The sequence below is a fragment of the Lynx rufus genome, unplaced genomic scaffold (assembly GCF_022079265.1).
Source record: "Lynx rufus isolate CCGP_SWC_20201006 ecotype Redwood Valley unplaced genomic scaffold, mLynRuf1.p SCAF_17, whole genome shotgun sequence".
NCBI lineage: Eukaryota > Metazoa > Chordata > Mammalia > Carnivora > Felidae > Lynx > Lynx rufus.
The window spans coordinates 39,096,355-39,116,570 of NW_025814831.1; the positions used below are offsets into that span (position 1 = coordinate 39,096,355).

The window sequence follows — 20,216 nt, forward strand, 5'->3', positions numbered from 1 at the left end:
GATGTTTATAGCAGCATTATCAACAATAGCCAAATTATGGAAAAAGCCCAATGTCCATTAACTGATGAATGGATAAAGAAGATGTGGTTTATATATATACAATGGAATATTATTCAGCCATCAAAAAATGAAATTTTGCCATTTGTGATGACATGGCAAATGTGTATTATGCTAAGCAAAATAAGTCAGTCAGAGAAAGACAAATACCATACGATTTCACTCATATGTGGAATTGAGGAAACAAAACAGATGACCATATGGGAAGGGGAGGGGGGAAGAAAGAGAAAGGGAGACAAACCATAAGAGACTCTTAACTATAGAGAACAAACTGAGGGTTGCCAGGGGTGTTGGGTGAGTTGATGGGCTAAATGGGTGATGGGTATTAAGGAGGGCACTTGTGATGAGCCCTGGGTGTTATATGTAAGTCATGAATCACTAAATTCTACACCTGAAACCAATTTATGTTATTGGCTGTTAACTAACTAGAATTTAAATAAAAAATTGAAAAAAAAACACAGAGAAAAACAAAAAGCAAATTGTATAGTTTACAAAGAAATTGCACTTAACTGCTGTTAACAGTAAAGGGTACCTTTGAACTAAGGAATCTGGTAAGATACAGAAAAAAACCTGCCCCCTCACACTCTTCCCTTACCTCCTCCTTCCCTTATACACACAAGACTGCCTACTTTTGGTGGTTAGGAAAAATACAACACAAATAATAATAAACAGGAAAAAAAGATAATTTATATATAGATATATAAAGACACTGGAAAAGAAATAAGAAAATAAAACTTCAACATGAAAACACACTTTTACAAAAAGCCATGGTACAGAAGAAAATTGATACAACACCTAAACTAAATTAAATGTAGTGAACAACAAACTTAAGAAAGAAGTTCGTAAGTCATAAATAAAAAAAAATGAGTATAGAAAAAGAAATATAGGGAGCTGATCAAAGTCAGAAAATAAATGAAAGCAAAGAGATAAAATAATATTACAAGTGAAGACTAAATTGCAAGGTGCCCACATTCTATCTTTTATTATATAATAATAGTTATAAGAATATATAATTAAAGAGAATTAAATAAAAGCAAAAAAAATTAATGAAACTAAAATAAAGAGGTACATGTATGCAAACATGTAATAGAGAACACAGGCATAAAGACCCAGTATACATATAATTCATGCCTACCAAAACATGAAATAAAACAAAAAGAACAGAACTGATGTTTAAACCATAATTTAGGAAAGCATCCTGAAACAAACAAAAAAAACCTAAACTAGGGGCGCCTGGGTGGCTCAGTCGGTTAAGCGACTGACTTCGGCTCAGGTCATGATCTCGCAGTCCATGAGTTCGAGCCCCACGTCGGGCTCTGTGCTGACAGCTCAGAGCCTGGAGCCTGTTTCAGATTCTGTGTCTCCCTCTGTCTCTGACCCTCCCCCATTCATGCTCTGTCTCTTTCTGTCTCAAAAATAAATAAACATTAAAAAAAAATTAAAAAAAAAAACAAACCTAAACCACATGCTGGCCTACTTCATACTGGGGAATATGGACCCTGTTATCATAAACTTCAGGTATATCCTACATGCTTTATAAATGTCAGAGAACTGTAGTAGACATGGTAGGTATGGACGAGTGCCCATTTTAAGTGTGTTCATTGTTTTAAAATAAAAGCATTCATCAGAATTGTGTGATATAGCCAGCCAAGGTGAAATAAATCAGGATGGGGTTTTCATAGATGATATAATGGGGAAGAGTAATACAAAATGTTTGTAATGAGAAACAGTAGTATTCTATGCTAGACATTTAAAAGGCGAAAACAGAAGGGGTCAAATTTGTAGGGAAGGTCAATGACGTGGAGATCTTAATACAGTTAACGAACTGTGGCTGTGTGTGCGAATCTGCCTGTTGGGTGTTTAGAGGCATGTACTTCCACAGTGACTGAATTGTCCACACCCCAGTCTCTACATGTGCTAATAAGGTGCTTCATGATAGTCTGTACCCTAGATCAGGGATATGTGTGAGCTCTCTGAGTCAGTCACTCTGAAATGGAGAAACTTTTGAGAGGATGTGAGCTAAACGCAGATGGTTACATTTATTGTGGGAGCAAGTGGCATAAGAGTAAGGGTCAGTTTGAGAAGGAGCGAGAATATAAAAAAGATTAGGAAAGTCAGAGCAGGGGACAGATGGTCATGTTGCTATCAGTTGATGGGAGTGTTGTCAGGTAGTTGGGCTCCACAAAAGGCACCAGAGTCCTAATCCAAGGATCTTTCAGGAAATGTTTCCAAAAGGGCCACATGTTGTCATGAGAGCCATAATAGATAGCATTCAAATCAGGCTTAGACTGTATAGTCAAATGTGCCTCCAACTGTTACAAGTTGACCTGGGATAAATTTCTGTTGATCATCTCTGTATCCAGTAGCAATTCTGTGTTATAGATAGAGCAAAAGGGCTTTAAAATCATCCAAACTATGGATCTGTTAATAACTATTGTAATATGGAAATAATAATACCTGCACTGTATAGTTTTGGTAAGGATTAAATGGTTGGTGTCATTTTCTCTTTCAAAGTCTGAACCAATTGAATCTAAGAAAACAATATTGAAATCTCTGCTAAGCTGTGTTTAAGCCTTAGGAGAGAGATTCGGCTTGCCACTCTGTTAAAATATTAGACACTGTGATTTCACAAAAAGGCATAAATCTGTTCACCATCGTAGGAAGGATATCTTTTAAGTCATTTCATGCTTTCCCAGAATGTCACTCACATCTCATTGATAAAATAGTATTGGCTTTTTGTTTGTTTGTTTTTTGGTTAAAATATCTCACTCAACCACCATATTAGAAGCTTCTGAAGATAATGGCTGTGTGTTGTGGCTGTTGTTTGCGTATATCCAAAGACATAGCATGTTTCCAACATTCATAGGTGACCATCAATCAGTGAGCAAATGAAATAGCAAACAATGGCAGAACAGTGTTAGAGTGCTTTGAAAACCTCCATGAACTTCGGGAAGGAATGATTCCCTTTCCTTTGACACTGCTTCCTCAGTGTATTAGATTAGATAAAATTTGCAAACCTAATATAAATAAAGGATTCCTTAAAGGGAAAATAATAGTGTAAAGATTTTGTTCAGGTATAAAACATCACCAAGGGCCAAACAAACTCTTTGTCTAAATGAAATTTTCAAGACAGTTTTGAAGTGTTTTGGGCATTTAAGAGGATGAAGCTAGAATATTTTAGAGAGCTCTGTTATAAAATGCAAGGTTGCACATTGATTCCCAAAGCAAAGGTGTCTTTTGTTTTTGTTTTGTTTGTTTCTGGGGCGGGGGGGGGGCAGGTAAAACCTTTGGTTTTGTGCTAGAGGCTAATGCCTTCAGGTCAGAAGTTTGGTATTAGGTCTACTACCCTGGAGCTGAAGGACAAACTAAAATTGTCCCTGGTGAGATTCAGGTCATCTTTTTGCCAGGCTGGGACATGTAAACTCAGGGCTACAGACACTTCTCCTACTGAGGGGCTTCCTCAAGTATTTTTGGCTTTATGAAAAGTCGCACTTGATAAAAGCGTGTTAATGGAGATGACTGCTATGCCCTATTATTAGTTGGTATTCCAGGGGTTCTGGTTTATGGGAGGGCTGTTTGTCTCTTTGTCAAAAGAGAGGGACAAAACTTTTATCTTTTCAAAAACACTTTTTATTTTGAGATAATTGTAGATTCACATGCTTGTAGGAAATCATAGAGATTCTATGTACCCTTCACCCAGTTTCCCCCATAATCAGAAAGTTGACATTGATACCATTCATCAACCTTATTCAGATTTCATCTCTTTTACACACACGAATGTGTGTGTGTGTGTGTGTGCGTGCGCGCGTGTGTGGTCTTATGCCAAACAATTTTATCACAAGTGTAGTTTCGTGCAATCACTACCGCTGTCAGGATGGAAGAGTTCCATCACCGGGATCTCTCGTGCTACCCTTTACGGCAACAGTCACCTGTCTCCCCACCACTTTTCCTGAATCCTGGCAATGGCCAATCTAGTCTCTCTTTAATATGGTCATTTCAAGAATGTTGTATAAGTAGAATCATGTAGACGTTTGAGATTAGCTTTATTTCATTGAGCATAATTTCCTTGAGATCCATCCAAATTATTGCATGTATCAATAGTTTGTTCCTTTTTATTGCTGAGTAGGATGCACAATAGTTTGTTCAGCTATTCACCTGCTGAAGGAAATCTGTAGTGTTTTTCGTTTGGGGCTATTGCAAAATAGAGTTCCTGTGAACAGTCATGTACAGGTTTTTGTGTGAATTTAAAATTTCATTTTTTGGGATAAACACCCAAGACTGTAGTTACAGGTCATGTGCTGAGCACATGTGTAGTTTTGTATGAAACCATTCTCCTTTACAGAGTAGATGCACAATTTTGTATACCTAGAAGTATAAGTACAATCTAGCTTCTTTGTATCCTCACATCATTTGGGACTATCACTATTTTATTTTAGATAGGTAATGCTATCACATTGAATTTACTATGTTGGGTCTTCTAATTCTTCAACACGATTTCTGTCTCCATTGACTTAGGGATTTTTTTGCTGTTGTTGTTCATTCATCAGTATTTTGTAATTTTCAGAATATACATCCTGCTCATGTTTTGTTAACTTTGTACCTAAATAATTCATTTTATAAGTTACAAGTGGTGTTATGTTTTTAATTTTGGTTTCCATATATTCATCCTTATGTTTTACTTTTTTGGGATATTTGTTTGGTGTTAGCCTCTCTGTTGTTTTTCCTTATAGTCAATACATTTACCTCTCAGTCTGCTCTCTTTGATCTGCCCTGGGCTGAAATCAGATCACGTCTGCGGTATCTGGGACTCTGGTGGTTTCCTTGAGGCATTAAGTGACGCTCAAGGGCATCTGTTACATGTACATCCTACACACTCTGTGGCTGTCTTTTCTCCTATTTGTAGACATTTTTACTTACTCTGGCTATTTTACTTATTCATGGCTATTTTCTGGATGATGACAATTGTAATAAGTTTGATTACTGACATGTCTTGTTTCCCAGCAATGAAGGTATTGGTGACAAATATCAGTATAAGTAATACATAAACCAACTTTCATTTAGGGCCTATTTCCCCAAAGTCCTTTTCATAATGTCAACATAACATGGTGTATCAAAAAGATGATAATTTGGTTTCTAGCGTATGTAGAATACTAATTAAGTTTTAAAGGAATTTCTTAAACTTAAAAAACACATACATTCCCCCTGTGCTACTAAATAGGCTCATGCAAATAAGAAAAGTCTGTTTAATTAACATTGTAAAATTTTAGTCACCATGACAACATACATACTATTAAGTAAATAAATAACTAGCAATGTTCACTGTCGTGTTTTCAACTCTTATCAATAGCACTGATACAAACTTAATTAAGATAGTAGAGACTACATTTAGTGATAGAATTCACTATGATGTACCAACCATTTAAGAAAAGCTGCTTCTGTTATATGAAATGAAAATAGAAGTTGATTAGCTCTAATCACAAAGTTGATTAGCTGTAAAATGGCCAACATTTCACTTTGCCTGTGCCTATGGCAACTTTTCCCCAAACATCCCTTACTTATACCCTCCTCTGATCTGCTGCATATTATTTCCTCCAAAGTTGGCTTCCTTTTGCAACATGGTAGCCTTTCCCTCTAGCTTTGGCTGACCTAGTACATTTGTCTTGTCTTCCTGGTAAGATTGGCAAGCAAACTGCATGCAGGAACTGTTTGGAACCGTTTTTAACGCCACCTTCTATATGTGTTTCACATATAATAGACACCATATACCAGTACTATGTAATTATTGAATAAAATTAGGTAGTCCTGTGCCTTGCAGTGGTTTATCCCATAGATATTGCAACTTAATTTTGACCAAATTTGCCTATTGCCCATATTTTTAGTGGTTGGGAATGGTGACAGTTATGATTTTCCATATTGCATTTTATCATATAAAGGCGCATACACACATACATCCACACATAACATATACAAATGTTAGGCAGGCAGATGGATAGATTTCCATATATGTAAATACCATGTAATGGCTACTCAGATGAAGATAAAATTTTTATCACCCTAGAATGCTATCGCATTCTAATTTTGTCAAAGCAATTACTGTGCCCTTCTGAAGTAACCACTATTTTAAAAATTGAGATGTAATTCACATTATCATAAACTTCATCATTTAAAAGCGTATAGTTCAGTGGTTTTTGGTGAATTCACAATGTTGTGAAACCATCATCATTATCCAGAACATCATCATCACCTCAAAAAAAAAAAAAAAAGACACCATTCCATCAGCAATTACTTTCTATTCTCCCCTTCCTCTCAGCCCTTGGAAAGGACTAATCTACTTTCTGTCTCTATAGATTTGCTAATTCTGGGCATTTCATATAAGTGGAGTCATAAGATATATGGTCTTTTGTGACTGGCTTCTTTCACTTAGCATGCTTTCAAGATTCCTCCTGTTGTAGTGTATATTGGTACTTCATTTCTTTTTATGACTGCATAGTATTCTTTTGTATGGATTTACCACATTTTCTTTTTTCCATTCATTAGTTGATGTGCATTGGGCTGTTTCCTGTAACTGGTATTTTGATGCCGAACTTCATAGAAGTGGAATTATACAGTATATATAAAGTATTCAATTTCATGGATATTGTTCATTCTACAGCTAATGGGCATTAACTTAGGGTTTGTTCTAAGTTTTGGCTATATGAATAAAGATATAAAATTCTTGTACATATCTTTTTATGAATATCTTTATACATTTCTCTAGTGTATATACATAAGAGTGAAATTGATGGGTTATGGTATTGATAGCAATTTAGTTTTATTAGAAGTTGTCAAGGAGTTTAGAAAAGTGGTGACAACTCCACTAGAATACGTGAGAGTTCCAACTGCTCCACGTGTTCTGCAAGTCTTGGCATGTTGTTGGCCTTTTACATTTAGCCATTATGGTGCAGGTGTAGTTGTATCTAATTGTGGTTCCAATTGGCATTTTCCCATACTTAATGGTTTTGAACACCTTTTAAAATCAGTGGCCATTTAGATAATCTATCTTGTAAATTGTTCACATCTTGTTAGTATTTTATAAAAAATTGGGTTTCCACCTTTATCCTATTGACTTGTGGGAGTTTTTCATATATCTTGGATAGGACTCCTTTGTAGGATATATGTATTATAAATATCTTCTTTCAATCTAAGGCCAATCTTTTCATTTTCTTAACTTTTAAAATTGTATTTATTATACATGTTATGTTTCCATTATATTTATTATAGTCTATACATTGTTTCTTACCTTTTGCTTATGTATGAATTACTGCCATAAAAAACTCTAGAAAGCATACTTGTACATATAAATATTCAAATAACTGTACCCTTTTATCTATTCCAGTGGTCCCAGAGAGCTAAATTCCTGAGGCACTTTACTTACAGTGAAGGACTTAATTTACCAGAAAGCTTAGTCTGATATTGCTATCCTATTTCAACTACATATAATAACATAACAGGCTTTATTCAATAAGAACACATTGATCGAGGTCTAGTCTGATGAATGTCAGCATATTGGGAGAGTGACTGGAAGAGCTTAGTGTTCTCTGAAAGATTCCTGATTTTATAGTAAAGTTATATTACATATAAATACACCAATAGCTATATCTAGGCACCACATCTGTTATCTATATATGAGTGTTAGAGCTGTGAAAAAATGTTTCAGTGTGATCCCAATTGTTCAAACATTGATACTCTGTCTTACTTTACTGTTTTTCTTCCAGTTAATAATCTCCCAACCTTTTTAAGCAACATAAATTTTTAGCTATTATTTTATATATACTTGATTTAATCTATCTGTATATACACATGTATATATAGACATAAATGTGTATTGGCACTTATATATATTCTTTTATACAATCAAATAATCAGATCTCAAATTCTTTTTAGAATTAAATGCAATATAAATGACCAACCCACATATCTTTTGCTTCATTTACTACTCTGACTTCTTTGGATTACCTTTACTTTCTATAGTTGGTATAAGTATATATATGTACACACACATATATAGGTAGATATATTAAATTGCATAAATAATTTGAAAGAATACTGATGCACATCTTCTGGAATTTTAGTTTGCTCTATTGGAAGAAAAGTAGGTTGAGACACAAGCTTTCACAATCATAATCATTCTAGAAATAGCTGTCACTATTGGTTTAACAGCTCGATTTTTGTTTCATTCATTCTCTTTAGACAATACCTATTTGTTTAAAAATAACTTTTTTAAAATAAAAATGTATATATTTAAAGTGTAAAACATGATTTGATTACATATATATAGTGAAATTATTTACTACAATCAAAATAATTAACATATCTATCTTCACATTATTAACGTGTGTGTGTGTGTGTGTGTGTGTGTGTGTGATTTTTTAAGTAATCTTTTAAAATTAAAATATAATACTGGGGCGTCTGTTGGTTAAGTGCCTGACTTTTTGATCTTGGCTCGGATCATGATCTCATGGTTCATGGGATTGAGCCCCACGTGGGGTTCAGTGCAGACAGTGCGGAGCCTGCTTGAGATTCTCTCTCTCTCTCTCTCTCTCTCTCTCTCTCCCTTTCCCTCTCCCTCTCCCCATCTCACACATGCACATATGCACATGCTCTCTCTCAAAAATAAATAAATGTTAAAAAAATTAAAATATATTACTGAACTGTGGGAAAATTATATTATAAATGAACAGCTTAATAAATTTTCACAAAGTGAACAAATGTGTTTAGCCAGCACCCCAACACCTCATTACTGAAAGTCCTTCCATGTTTTCTCCAGACATTAGCCAGCTTTGCCCCTCCACAGTAACCCATATCTTGACTTCTACAACCATATATTGATTTTGCCAGTTGTTGAACTTTATATAAGTGGAATTATGTAGAATATACTCTTTTGTGTTAGGCTCTTTTCAATCAACATTGTGTTGTTGAAATTGATCTATGTTATGTGTAGTTGTTTCTTTTTCCTTTTTTTTTTTTTTTGCTGATAACAGTCCATTGTGTGAATATACCATAATGTATTTATCTATTCTAATGTTTATGGATCTTTGTTTAATTTTCTTTTTTTCAAATATTTTTAAAATTTTATTTATTTTTGAGAGACAGAGAAAGACAGAGCATGAATGGGGGAGGAGCAGAAAGAAAGGGAGACACAGAATCCAAAGCAGGCTCCAGGATCTGAGCTATTAGCACAGAGCCTGACACGGGCTTGAACCCACGAACCATGAGATCATGACCTGAGCCAAAGTCGGACACCTAACCAACTGAGCCACCCAGGGGCCCCTTTTTGTTTAATTTTCAACTTGAAGCTATTATGAATAGTGCTCCTACAAATGCTCTTGTTTATGTGGTTTGGTGCATATATACAGACATTTCTGTTAGGCATATACCCAAAGTGGAATGGAATTGTTGGGTCTTAGGGTATGTGTGTGTATATATATATATATATATATATATATATATATATTAACTTTTGTCAGTATAGTCAGGTAATGGAAGTACAAATTCACTTCTACCACAGTATATGAGTGGGTCATTCTTTTAAAGAAGCTGGAGCATTATTTATCATAGGTGACTTTAAAAGGATCATTGCCAGATTGTTTCCAGAATTGTTTCCATTCTTCTGGATAATTCAGTCAAATATATTTTAAAATATATTTCTAAGTTTAGAAAATACTTTAACACGTGGAAAAGCATTCTCTTTTTCACTTTTTAAAAATTTTGAATATAGTTGACATACAATGTAGAATATATTTTCAGGTATACAGGTTAGTGATTTGACAAGTTTATACATTATGCTATATTCACCACAAGTATAGCTACCATCTGTCCCATTACATTGCCATTACAATATTGTTGACTGTATTCCTTGTGCTCTGCTTTTTATTCCCATGACTTACTCATTCCATAACTGGAGATTTGTATCTCTCTCTCCCTTTCATCCTTTTTGCCCAACTCCCCACCCTCCTTCCCTCTGACAACCATCAGTTTGTTCTCTGCATTTATAGTTCTGATTCTGCTTTTTGTTTATTTCTTTAGATCCCACTTGTGAGTGGAGTCATATGATATTTGTCTTTATCAGGTTGACCTATTTCACTTAGCATAATTCCCTCCATGTCCATCCATGTTGTGACAAATAGCATGACCTCATCCTTCTTATGGCTGTGTAATATTCCATTGTGTGTGTGTGTGTGTGTGTGCATGTGCGCACGCCATATTTTCCTTATCTATTCATTTATTGATGGACACTTGGGTTGCTTCCATGTCTTGGCTACTGTGAATAATGCTGCAGTAAACACAGGGATGAATATGTCTTTTTGAATTAGTGTTTTCATTTACCCTGGGTAAATACCCAATAGTAGAATTATTGAATCATATGCTATTTCTATTTTTAATTTTTTTTAAATTTTTTTTCAACGTTTATTTATTTTTGGGACAGAGAGAGACAGAGCATGAACGGGGGAGGGGCAGAGAGAGAGGGAGACACAGAATCGGAAACAGGCTCCAGGCTCTGAGCCATCAGCCCAGAGCCTGACGTGGGGCTCGAACTCACGGACCGCGAGATCGTGACCTGGCTGAAGTCGGACGCTTAACCGACTGAGCCACCCAGGCGCCCCTCTATTTTTAATTTTTTGAGGAATCTCCATAATGTTTTCCACAGTGGCTATACCAACTTACATTCCTAGCAACAGTGTACAAAGTTTCCTTTTTCTCCCCATCCTCATCAACACATATTGTTTCTTGTCTTCTTCATTTTAGCCATTCTGAGAGGTGTGAGGTGGTATCTCATCGTGGTTTTGATTTGCATTTCCCTGATGATGAGTGATGTTGAGCATCTTTTCACGTGTCTGTTGACCATCTGTATGTCTTCTTTGGAAAAATGTCTATTTGGTTCCTCTGCAAAAGTATTCTTATTTAGTCAAATACATGCACATGAAAAAGTACACACATGAGATTAAGATTAGAGAACAACAGAAAATCTAAATTTTATCAGAGCCCTAAATTTGGAAAGTTAATGGTCTAGAACATTAGCACCTTTAACAAGCTAAAAAATCGTAACAATTGCTATTTGTTTCTTTTTATTGCTCACTTTACTGCAGAACCAAAACTATGAAGAATTTGGTAGAATGGGTTCACTACATTTTTTAAACAAAATCTTAAGTCTCACTTTTGTATATGTGGTCTATTTGCAGAAAATTTGTCTCTAAAGTGAAACCTATGAATTTTAACCTATAATCTCTCACTGATCATATCAGTCTTCTGTTGCTAAATATGACCTTTTACTTTTAAATAATGGAAGTTAATTTGCTTTGGTTTTATTTCATTACATTGTTCCTGAGTTAATTCCTTGGAGGTTTGGATACCCCAGAAATTGGCAGACTAACCTCCAGACAGCTGCTCTCCCTTGGTCCTCATGGCTGCCTGGTTATACTTGAAAAAAAAAAAAAAGGTGAACCTTTTTTCTTCCCATAAAATGAATGAGAATTGAATTTCTGTAGCGAACTTTACTTCATTTGTTGGCAGTCTTAGAGCTCCTCATTCCCAAGAAGGATTGTAAAAATGTTTTATGTGCAAATGTCACTTGCCTTACTCTCTCCACTGGTTTTCACTAATTTAATACCAATTCGGTTGGATCCGTGAGGGGAGATTAATTAGCAATGCATAACTTAATTGCATCAAAGGAAGCAGGGATTTTGAAGAATGTCAGTGGTAACTTCATTGCCTATCAAAATGTCATTAATGCATTTATTCCTTTGTCCTAAGAAAGAGAACGGGGGGGGGGATCATCTTCACTTATCAATTATTATTAAAAATAACTGTCACTATATTACCCCTGATATAAGATTTTGTAGATAATAAAAAAAAACTATTTTAGAGCAGTGAGAAATGTCAAAAGGGGCCCTTGTTTTGTTCACTACTTTCAGAAGCTTAAAATGGAAGTATCACCATTATCCTCATTTTCACATTAGAAATTTGTTGTAGATTGAATAAAAGCAGTCAGTCTGTTGTCACTGAACTAGGGAGTAGTGGTAGGAGACCACCTTCACTAAGATTAAATAAAGCTCAACATTCTGTCTCATTACAGTTCCATATACAATTCCATACAAGCCATGTACAATTCCATTTTTTGTTTCAGGTAAAATTGCCTTTTCTTTTTCAAATGCAAATGAATGAAAAATTGAGGGGAGGGTGATTATTAAAAAGATGTAAGATAGTCTCATACACTTCTGGCTTAGAGAGTAATTTGCTGTGCCTTTTCTGGGAAATAAGTTGGCAAGATCCTTGAAAATGTTTTTATATTTTGCCCACTCACTTTTCTTCTAAAAGAATCTGTCCTCAGACAATCTGACAAAAGTACAGAGTATTTGTTGTACCTTGATTTATGAAAGGGAAAACTACAAATCTTGATACCAATAATAATGCAGTGGTTAATTGTGTTATAATTGTATGATGGAGTATTATGCAATGATTCAAATTATGTTTTTAAATCAGTATTTCATGGCATGGGAAGTGATTATAATGTGATATAAACACAGCAAGAAATAAAGGTTTGGAGAGTAAGGTTTCACAAAAATGGTATGTATGTATATAGATATGTAAGTAATGGAGAAATCTTATTTTCTTCTTTATAGGTTTTTGATTTCCTACATTTTATATAAGGATTGTTAAAATAAATGTTTAAGTGTATTCAAATAATTAATAATAGAGAGGATAAAACCTTGTTCTTTGGGCTTTGTATAGTCAACCATTTCCTTAGAGAATCTTAACTCTTTGGCTTCTAATTCAAGTTTTTAGGCTTGCTTTTCTAAGCTTTTGCAACATTACTAGTATCATAATGGATAAAAGTGATGGGGAAAATGACATTTATCAAATATGTTTTACTCCATGCTAATATATAGCTCAGGTCCTTTTCATCTATACACTGAAACTTATATTTCAAATAAGATTACTTCCTTTTGGCAAATAGTAATGAGATAAATAATTTGTCAGTGCATCCTTATGTCTTCACCCACACACTAAAATACGGCAATATATTTATCTGAAGCTGAAATTAAAGTGTTTAGAAATGGAAACAAATCTGCAAGGAAATCTAGGCTGCTCTTTGGTGGTGGTGGTGGTATGCACATGAGTGATTTCTTAATAAAAAAAGCCATATTTTGATTAATTGGACATTAAATGATTTTCGTAAATCAGCATCTATATTTTTTGTAGTATTCAAAGACCTAGAAAACATAAAAGAGTGCCAGATGTCACATTTTGTTCCTGGTTGAGCTTCGTTGAGGAGCATGGCTTAAAAACTGGAACCCAAAGAGTTTTGGGTTTTGCTAGTAACTTATTGAGAGGCCTTGAACAAATATCATAAACTTTATGTTATATATTTGCCTTATCTGTAAAATGGGGCACTGGACTAAGAATAGTCATTTTTTAAGCTATTCATGACTGGAAGCTCTAGGGATACAGGCACTGAAAGTTTTGCTCTTGGATCTGGAGGACGTGCATAGTAGCCCACATGTTAACAAGTGTATAACCAACTCTTACTAACTACGAGTTAAATGAATGACTATATGTGTCCTTGGTATCATAAGTCAATGAATTTCAAAAAGTTTCCTTCTTCAAACCATGGCATTTTTTTTCTTTTTCCAGGGTTGGTTGCAGAATTCTAAGAATGACTCCTTGTATATGGCTATAGCTCTTCCAAACAGAAAATTTATCCATTGTCTTAATTAAGAATCTAATTTATAACTATCCTGACATGAAGAGGGGATACTCATTTTTAATATGAATATTTTCTACTGAAATGTAATTTCATTTGTTTATAACTATAAGATACCCAGTAAGGACCTTATCCACAAGAGATTGCATATGACATCCAAGGCAGAGTACATTGAAATTAGACTAATGGAGCAGGTGTTAGAGTCATCTTGAATGATAATTTTATCACTTAAAACTAAGTTTTGTCTTGCCTAAGACACTTGTCAGTGCCTTCATTTACAGAAAAAATAATCTATACTCATATTTCAATGACAGACACAGCATGTAAGGCACATGCTCTATCTAAGGATAGGGAATGAGCTTGCCACTGGGTGTGACTTTGGTCTATTTTAACTTAGTTTTAACTTGTCACTTTATGACATTTGAACTTTAGTATATAGCACCTATAAAAATAATAAATGAATTAGTGTCATAAGTGAAGTGAAACAAAAAAGGGAAGATGCAATTAATATGTAATAAAAATCCTCTTTTGATATGCCACTGAGCAGAGAATATTGCTTACATTGGAGGGTTTCATTTGAAGCATGAATCCTGAAAGACATAATTAAAAGGACATAAAATGACTGCTAACCAAAATGAATCCAAAACATTAAAAATCCTGTAAGGTAAATGGAATAGAAACAGAATGGTTCATTTTCCCATTAAGCTATTCAGTATAATGTTTATGCATGTGTGTATATATTTTAAAATTATTTTTACTTTTTGGCTTTTCTAGCACTAATTTCATTTTCAACTTGAGAAAAATATTAATATTAGCTAGTGCTTGAAATATCTTCAGGTTCATGCTGAGATATTTCCTTAATTTTGCCTAGAATCTCAACAACCAAGATACAGAATTCAGAACAGGGTGGAAAATAAAAAAAAGAAAAAGAAAAAGAAAAAGAAAAAAAGTATATTGTTCTTCCAGAGAGCTAAAGCAACAATAAACTTTGTAAGGATATTCATGTTCAAGGGGCACCTGGGTGGCTCAGTTGGTTAAGCATCTGACTTCGGCTCAGGTCATGATCTCATGGTTCATGAGTTTGAGCCCCACATTGGCTGTCTGCTCTCAGCACGGAGCTCTCTTTGGATCCTCTATCCCCCTTTCTCTCTGCCCCTCTCCCACTTGAGCTCTCTCTGTCTCTCTTAAAATAAGTAAACTTGAAAAAAAAAGAACAAAAATAAGTACTCATGTTTGATAGGAGTAATAAAAGCCAGCATTTCTTTAGTCCTGGCCATGTGCAAGGCTAAACTGTGCTAAGCTCAAGCCCTTTCATTTAATTCCTGCAATGGGACTATGAAATGAGCTCCATTATCCCATTTCACAGGTGAGGTTTCTAGAGATAAGACAACTTAGGCTACAGAGGTAGTAAGTGACAGATATGCACTCAGACCTAAGTGTTCTCGAGCCTTATCTTTTTCCTACCTCTAAGCCATAAGTAATGACTCCTAGGCAACATGGGCTCCCATGTCACCCTGTCCATGTCCTGTCCTAGCACTTTTCTCATTGTATTTTAACTTTTTGTACATATCTTCCTCCTGCTACTTTGTGGCTAGCTCCTCCAAGGCAAAGACAGTGTCTTATTAATCCTTCTAGTTCCAGGGGCTTACTGCAGGGGTGCACCCCATCATTGGAGTTGAATAAGTGCCTATTGAACCAGTAATGTCAGAAGTCATTAAAGATTAATATAATAAAGAAAACATTACATTACTATGGAAAACAACTGATGTGGAAGGAAAGTGCTAATTGCTTCTAAAGCTCTGTTAGGCATTCCTTTCTTCAAAGATGAGATTTTTCAGGATAGGTGAGTTGATCCCTACTCCCTACAGGAATTATAAGGAGTATTAAAAAAGCCACAGAGTTGCTTAAGTGATACAAAATAATATGTACGGTATTAGGAAAGATTAAGGGAAAGGATACTGGAAGTATAATTTAATTAATGGTCTTTACATTTATGATGGACTCATCTTCTACACAGGGAGGCAACCAACTTTTCATTGATCATGAGTCCCGAGTAAAAGGAATATCCAGGATATTTCAAGCCTTAGGTAATTTTTTTAAAGGTTAAAATGTATGTAGTACAGGAAAGAAACACATTTCATATTAAAACTTTATTCAGTATAATTTAATGGGGAAAGATCAGCTTAAGACTTCTATTTGAAGGGCTGAAAGCCTATCAGAGAAAAAAATTTCTGACAAGGAAACTTACCCAAGGGGGCTGGGAGAGGATTCTGAGTTTTTTTTTTTTTTTTTTTTTTACTTTACAGAACAGTTTAAATAGTATGCAGTAGCCAAATCAACTTGTTCCACCCACCCTTTGGAGAGGAAAAAACCCAACACCCATAAAACTACTTCACTTGATAGGATGTGTACCAACAAGTAGCTTAAACCTTCACCAACAAGGTGTCTAGTTTGGTTTTTAAAATGGGGGACAGTCACACATTTTAAAAGTAAATATAGGTGAAATTGTCAATCAATTATAAATTTGAACCTAATGAACCATGCAGGAGCAAGGGTTAATAAACCAATGTGCTTTGAATTTGTTCAAGTACTGATAGTTCTGTATATAAAGATTTAGCATATATAACAGCTATCATGAGAAGTGAAAAAAGATTTTCCCCAGAAATGAAAATATTAAAACTAAGTTAAAATACATAAAGTAGTATTAGTATTCCACACAGCATAAAATTTGACAAATCAAAGTTTACATGACCCAGTTGACCATGTGTGAAAATGCAAAGCAGGTATTAAAACGTGAAATATAGGTGTGAACAGTGTGTACCAGTTTAAAGCTTTCACTTCATTTGTGTTTTTTAATTAAGGATTTAGATGTTCTCTCAATTACAAACTGGTTTTAAATAAGGATTCTGAGTTTTTACACACATCTTTCAAATGGGTGGTACTGACTTCTGTAATTACATCTTGCTTTATGATGCTCTGATTAGATGTGGTGATGGTATCCATTTTATTCTGGGTCATTAATTGCCCTGTCTGAAAGCTACAGGCAATAAGAACCTTCTAACCCTTTGGTAGAGAGCTATCTAAGCATGTTTCTGCCAGTTGTGCCCTCTTCTGAAGGCTGCCTGTAGCTTGAATTTTCCTGTTTCCCTTGGCAGTCTGGAGTCAAAGACCAGTACGAGCAAGGTTGCCAGGCAGTAATGTGCTCACCTTGCGGGCGCCGCCACTCCCAATTGCATAAACCCTATAGAAGGCTAGTGAATACCTTTTTCACTCCTTGAGAATAAAGCTATTTGTAAAATGAAAATTTTTAAGAGTGAAAATAGACACATCAAGGGTAGAGTTTTATCAGCCAGTACCCGCATGTCAAGTTACAAGGGTACTTTTGTTGATTTTGTTTTCTTATAGTTGATTAATATGAATCCACTTCCCATGTGGAGTAAAGTACATCAGACTAAATTTGGTTTTAGTTATGAAAAAATTCTAAAACAGAGACTAGACTAAGATGAAAGGTAATACCCTATTTTAGTTGGCTCTTTGATGAAATTATATCAAGGTTTTTTTCTGAGACTCTTCCTAACCACCTAAGACTCTGTTCTTTCTTAATGTTTTATTTATTTTTGAGAGAGAGAGAGCACAAGCCAGGGAGGGGAAGAGAAAGAGTGGGACAGAGGATCTGAAGTGGGCTCTGTGCTGACAGCAGTGAGCCCCATGTGGGGCTTGAACCCATGAACTGTGAGACCATGACCTGAACCGAAGTCAGATGCTCAACTGACTGAGCCACCCAGGCGCTCCAAGACTCTGTTCTTTCTATGGAGAGATCCATACCACTCTTAAAGTTTTACTGTGTGATGCTGCATTGTAACACTCCATATGCTCATCAGCCCATCTCCCTGGAAAATTAGGTCCTTGAGAACAGAGGTGTGACTTTTAACTTTGCATTCCCATCATCTAGTACAGTATGTTGCCGACTTTGTCGCAGCTAAACATTTGTTGGATGACTTTTTTACTGAAATAGCCTTTTTTCTTTTCTTCTCACTTCTTCATTTCTCACTTTCTTCAGGTTCTCTCCATCTGTCCCAAGGACATGAGAGCTGATATCTGTGTTCATCTAAATCGGAAGGTTTTCAATGAACACCCTGCTTTTCGATTGGCCAGTGATGGGTGTCTGCGCGCCTTGGCGGTAGAGTTCCAAACGATTCACTGTGCTCCTGGGGACCTCATTTACCATGCTGGAGAAAGTGTGGATGCCCTCTGCTTTGTGGTGTCAGGATCCTTGGAAGTCATCCAGGATGATGAGGTGGTGGCTATTTTAGGTACTGTGAACTTTCCTAATGTAGTAGCAAATGTGTAACAGTTTTAGAGATTTTGCTTCTCAGGTTTCTTAAGAGAAATTTCCTCTGCTTGGTGACTTTGGAAATTGGGTCACTAATGAGACAATGAATCTTAGTAAAAACTAGTAATGCTCTTTCAGCAAAGAACATTAGTATTGGTCACAGCTTAATGGGCTGCACAAGGGTTTGATTAAACTTTCTTTGGCAATAGTAGGACAATACCTTTTAGACTAGAGCTGGTCATAGCCTAAGGTGTCTGTACCTCCATGTTGGTAAGTGTGAAAATGGCTTGTGGAACTATTTTCAGGTTGCTAACCTAGAATGATAGTCTCAGAGGGGCAACAGAACCTGTCTAACTCAATACTTTCTTTTAGATATGAGCAAAATGAGGACCAGAAAAGTTTAGTGACTTTCCCAGCTAGTTAGTAAATGAGTTAGGACTTGAGTACAGATCATCTTATTCTAAATATTTCTGCCTCATTCATCCACAGCAGACCTAAGTAACGAGCTGAAAGTGATGAGGAGGTAAATGAATTTAACCCATTATGTTAGAGTAATCATAGTGCAAGTAAATTTCGGTTTATAAAGCTTGTTCTATTCATTCGTGAACCAAGAAAAAATATTTGGCTAATAATAAAATTAAATAAAAAATTCAGAGGCCCAATAGATTGTTACACTAACAAAAAAGAGTCAGAGATAGAGTATGTAAATAACAACATTTTAAGAAATTACATGTTTGGGGCATTGTAATGTGTATATTGGTTAAAATATGCTAAATGATATTTTATTTTATTTTATTTATTTTATTTTATTTTATTTTATCTTATTTTATTTTATCTTATTTTATTTTTTATTTTTTTGAGAGAGAGAAAGAGAGCATGCACATGTGCAGGGGAGAGGCAGGAGAGAGAGAGAATCCTCAACAGGCTCCACTCCTAGTGTGGAGCCTGATATGGGGCTCAATCTCAGGACCTCATGACCTGAGCTGAAATCAAGAGTTGGTCGCTTAACTGACTGAGCCACCCAGTGCCCCTAAATATTTTAGATTATTCCTACTCAGAAATCTGTAGCAGTTTCATGAAGTCCACATAGGAATAAAAAGAAGCCATAATGAGGTCAGAGAGAATCAGCCCTTTTCTCTCAAGTAAAATAAGAAAATTGCAGGATGTCAACTCCATTTTCATATTTTTCATGGCTTGTGTCTCATGAAAAACGAGCTCAATTTTTAAACTATTGGATTTTTTTTTTTTTTTTAGCTACTGAGGTCAATCTACCATAGCTTGAATGCCACTTACTCTTGTAAGTAAAAGATTGGACTTCTGTGTTTTAGAAGCTACAAAAGTAAAGTCCAGCACAAAAATGAATAACTGATTTCAAAAAGCACAATTACCTGAAATAAGACAGAATTTAGTATTGAGAAGCAGTGAGCCTTCATAGGAAAATAGGTTCAGTAAAATTAGTAAGAGTTAGAGAAAATGGTTCAGGGTTGCAAATGACGGAACACTATTGAGAAATAGCATTACAGTTAAGGTGAGATTTCTTTTAGGAAATATTTTTATTTTTGATTTTTGCAAGAGAAATTCATATAGCACTTTAGAGTCAGCACTGTGTTTAATGCTACTTAGTGGTTGTTCTGCTTTGTTTCCCGGAGTATAAAGGCGTTCTATGTAATCCTTCATAAAAAGTGTGTGTTTTGCCAGAACAATCCTTTGTGGTAAAATGAAGCATATACACACCACATCCATTCTTGTTTGCTTAAAGAAGAGGATAAAACAGGTGTATTTTCTTTTCCTGCATGTTCATGTCAATGGTGGGTGGGAGAACAGGCATCGGATATATTACAGTGAAGTGTGTGCCTTGTGATAAGTTACCTCAGCTGTGTACTCATTGTCATTTACTTTGCCCCATTTTCTTCATTACAGCTTCACCTTGGTAACTTATTTTCTAAAAAGAAGGATGGAGAAAGCCCTGGGTGCAGTGCCGCGGGTTGGGTTTGTTAAGCTGGAATCATTTGCTCAGTGAGACAGACAAAATGCATTTTCTTTTCATTTTAAAATAAAATGGTAGCTGGTTTTGCACAGTGACAC

At 35.3% G+C, this 20,216-nt stretch overlaps 1 protein-coding gene across 1 annotated transcript in view; it reads left to right on the forward strand.

The window, feature by feature from the left end:
* Positions 1-20,216, forward strand: part of KCNH5 (potassium voltage-gated channel subfamily H member 5) — a 303,474-nt gene that overhangs the window by 212,450 nt on the left and 70,808 nt on the right. The window contains exon 9 of the mRNA XM_047079822.1: positions 17,859-18,111. Within this exon, the coding sequence (XP_046935778.1) occupies positions 17,859-18,111 (253 nt within the window). The remainder of the gene's footprint in view (positions 1-17,858; positions 18,112-20,216) is intronic.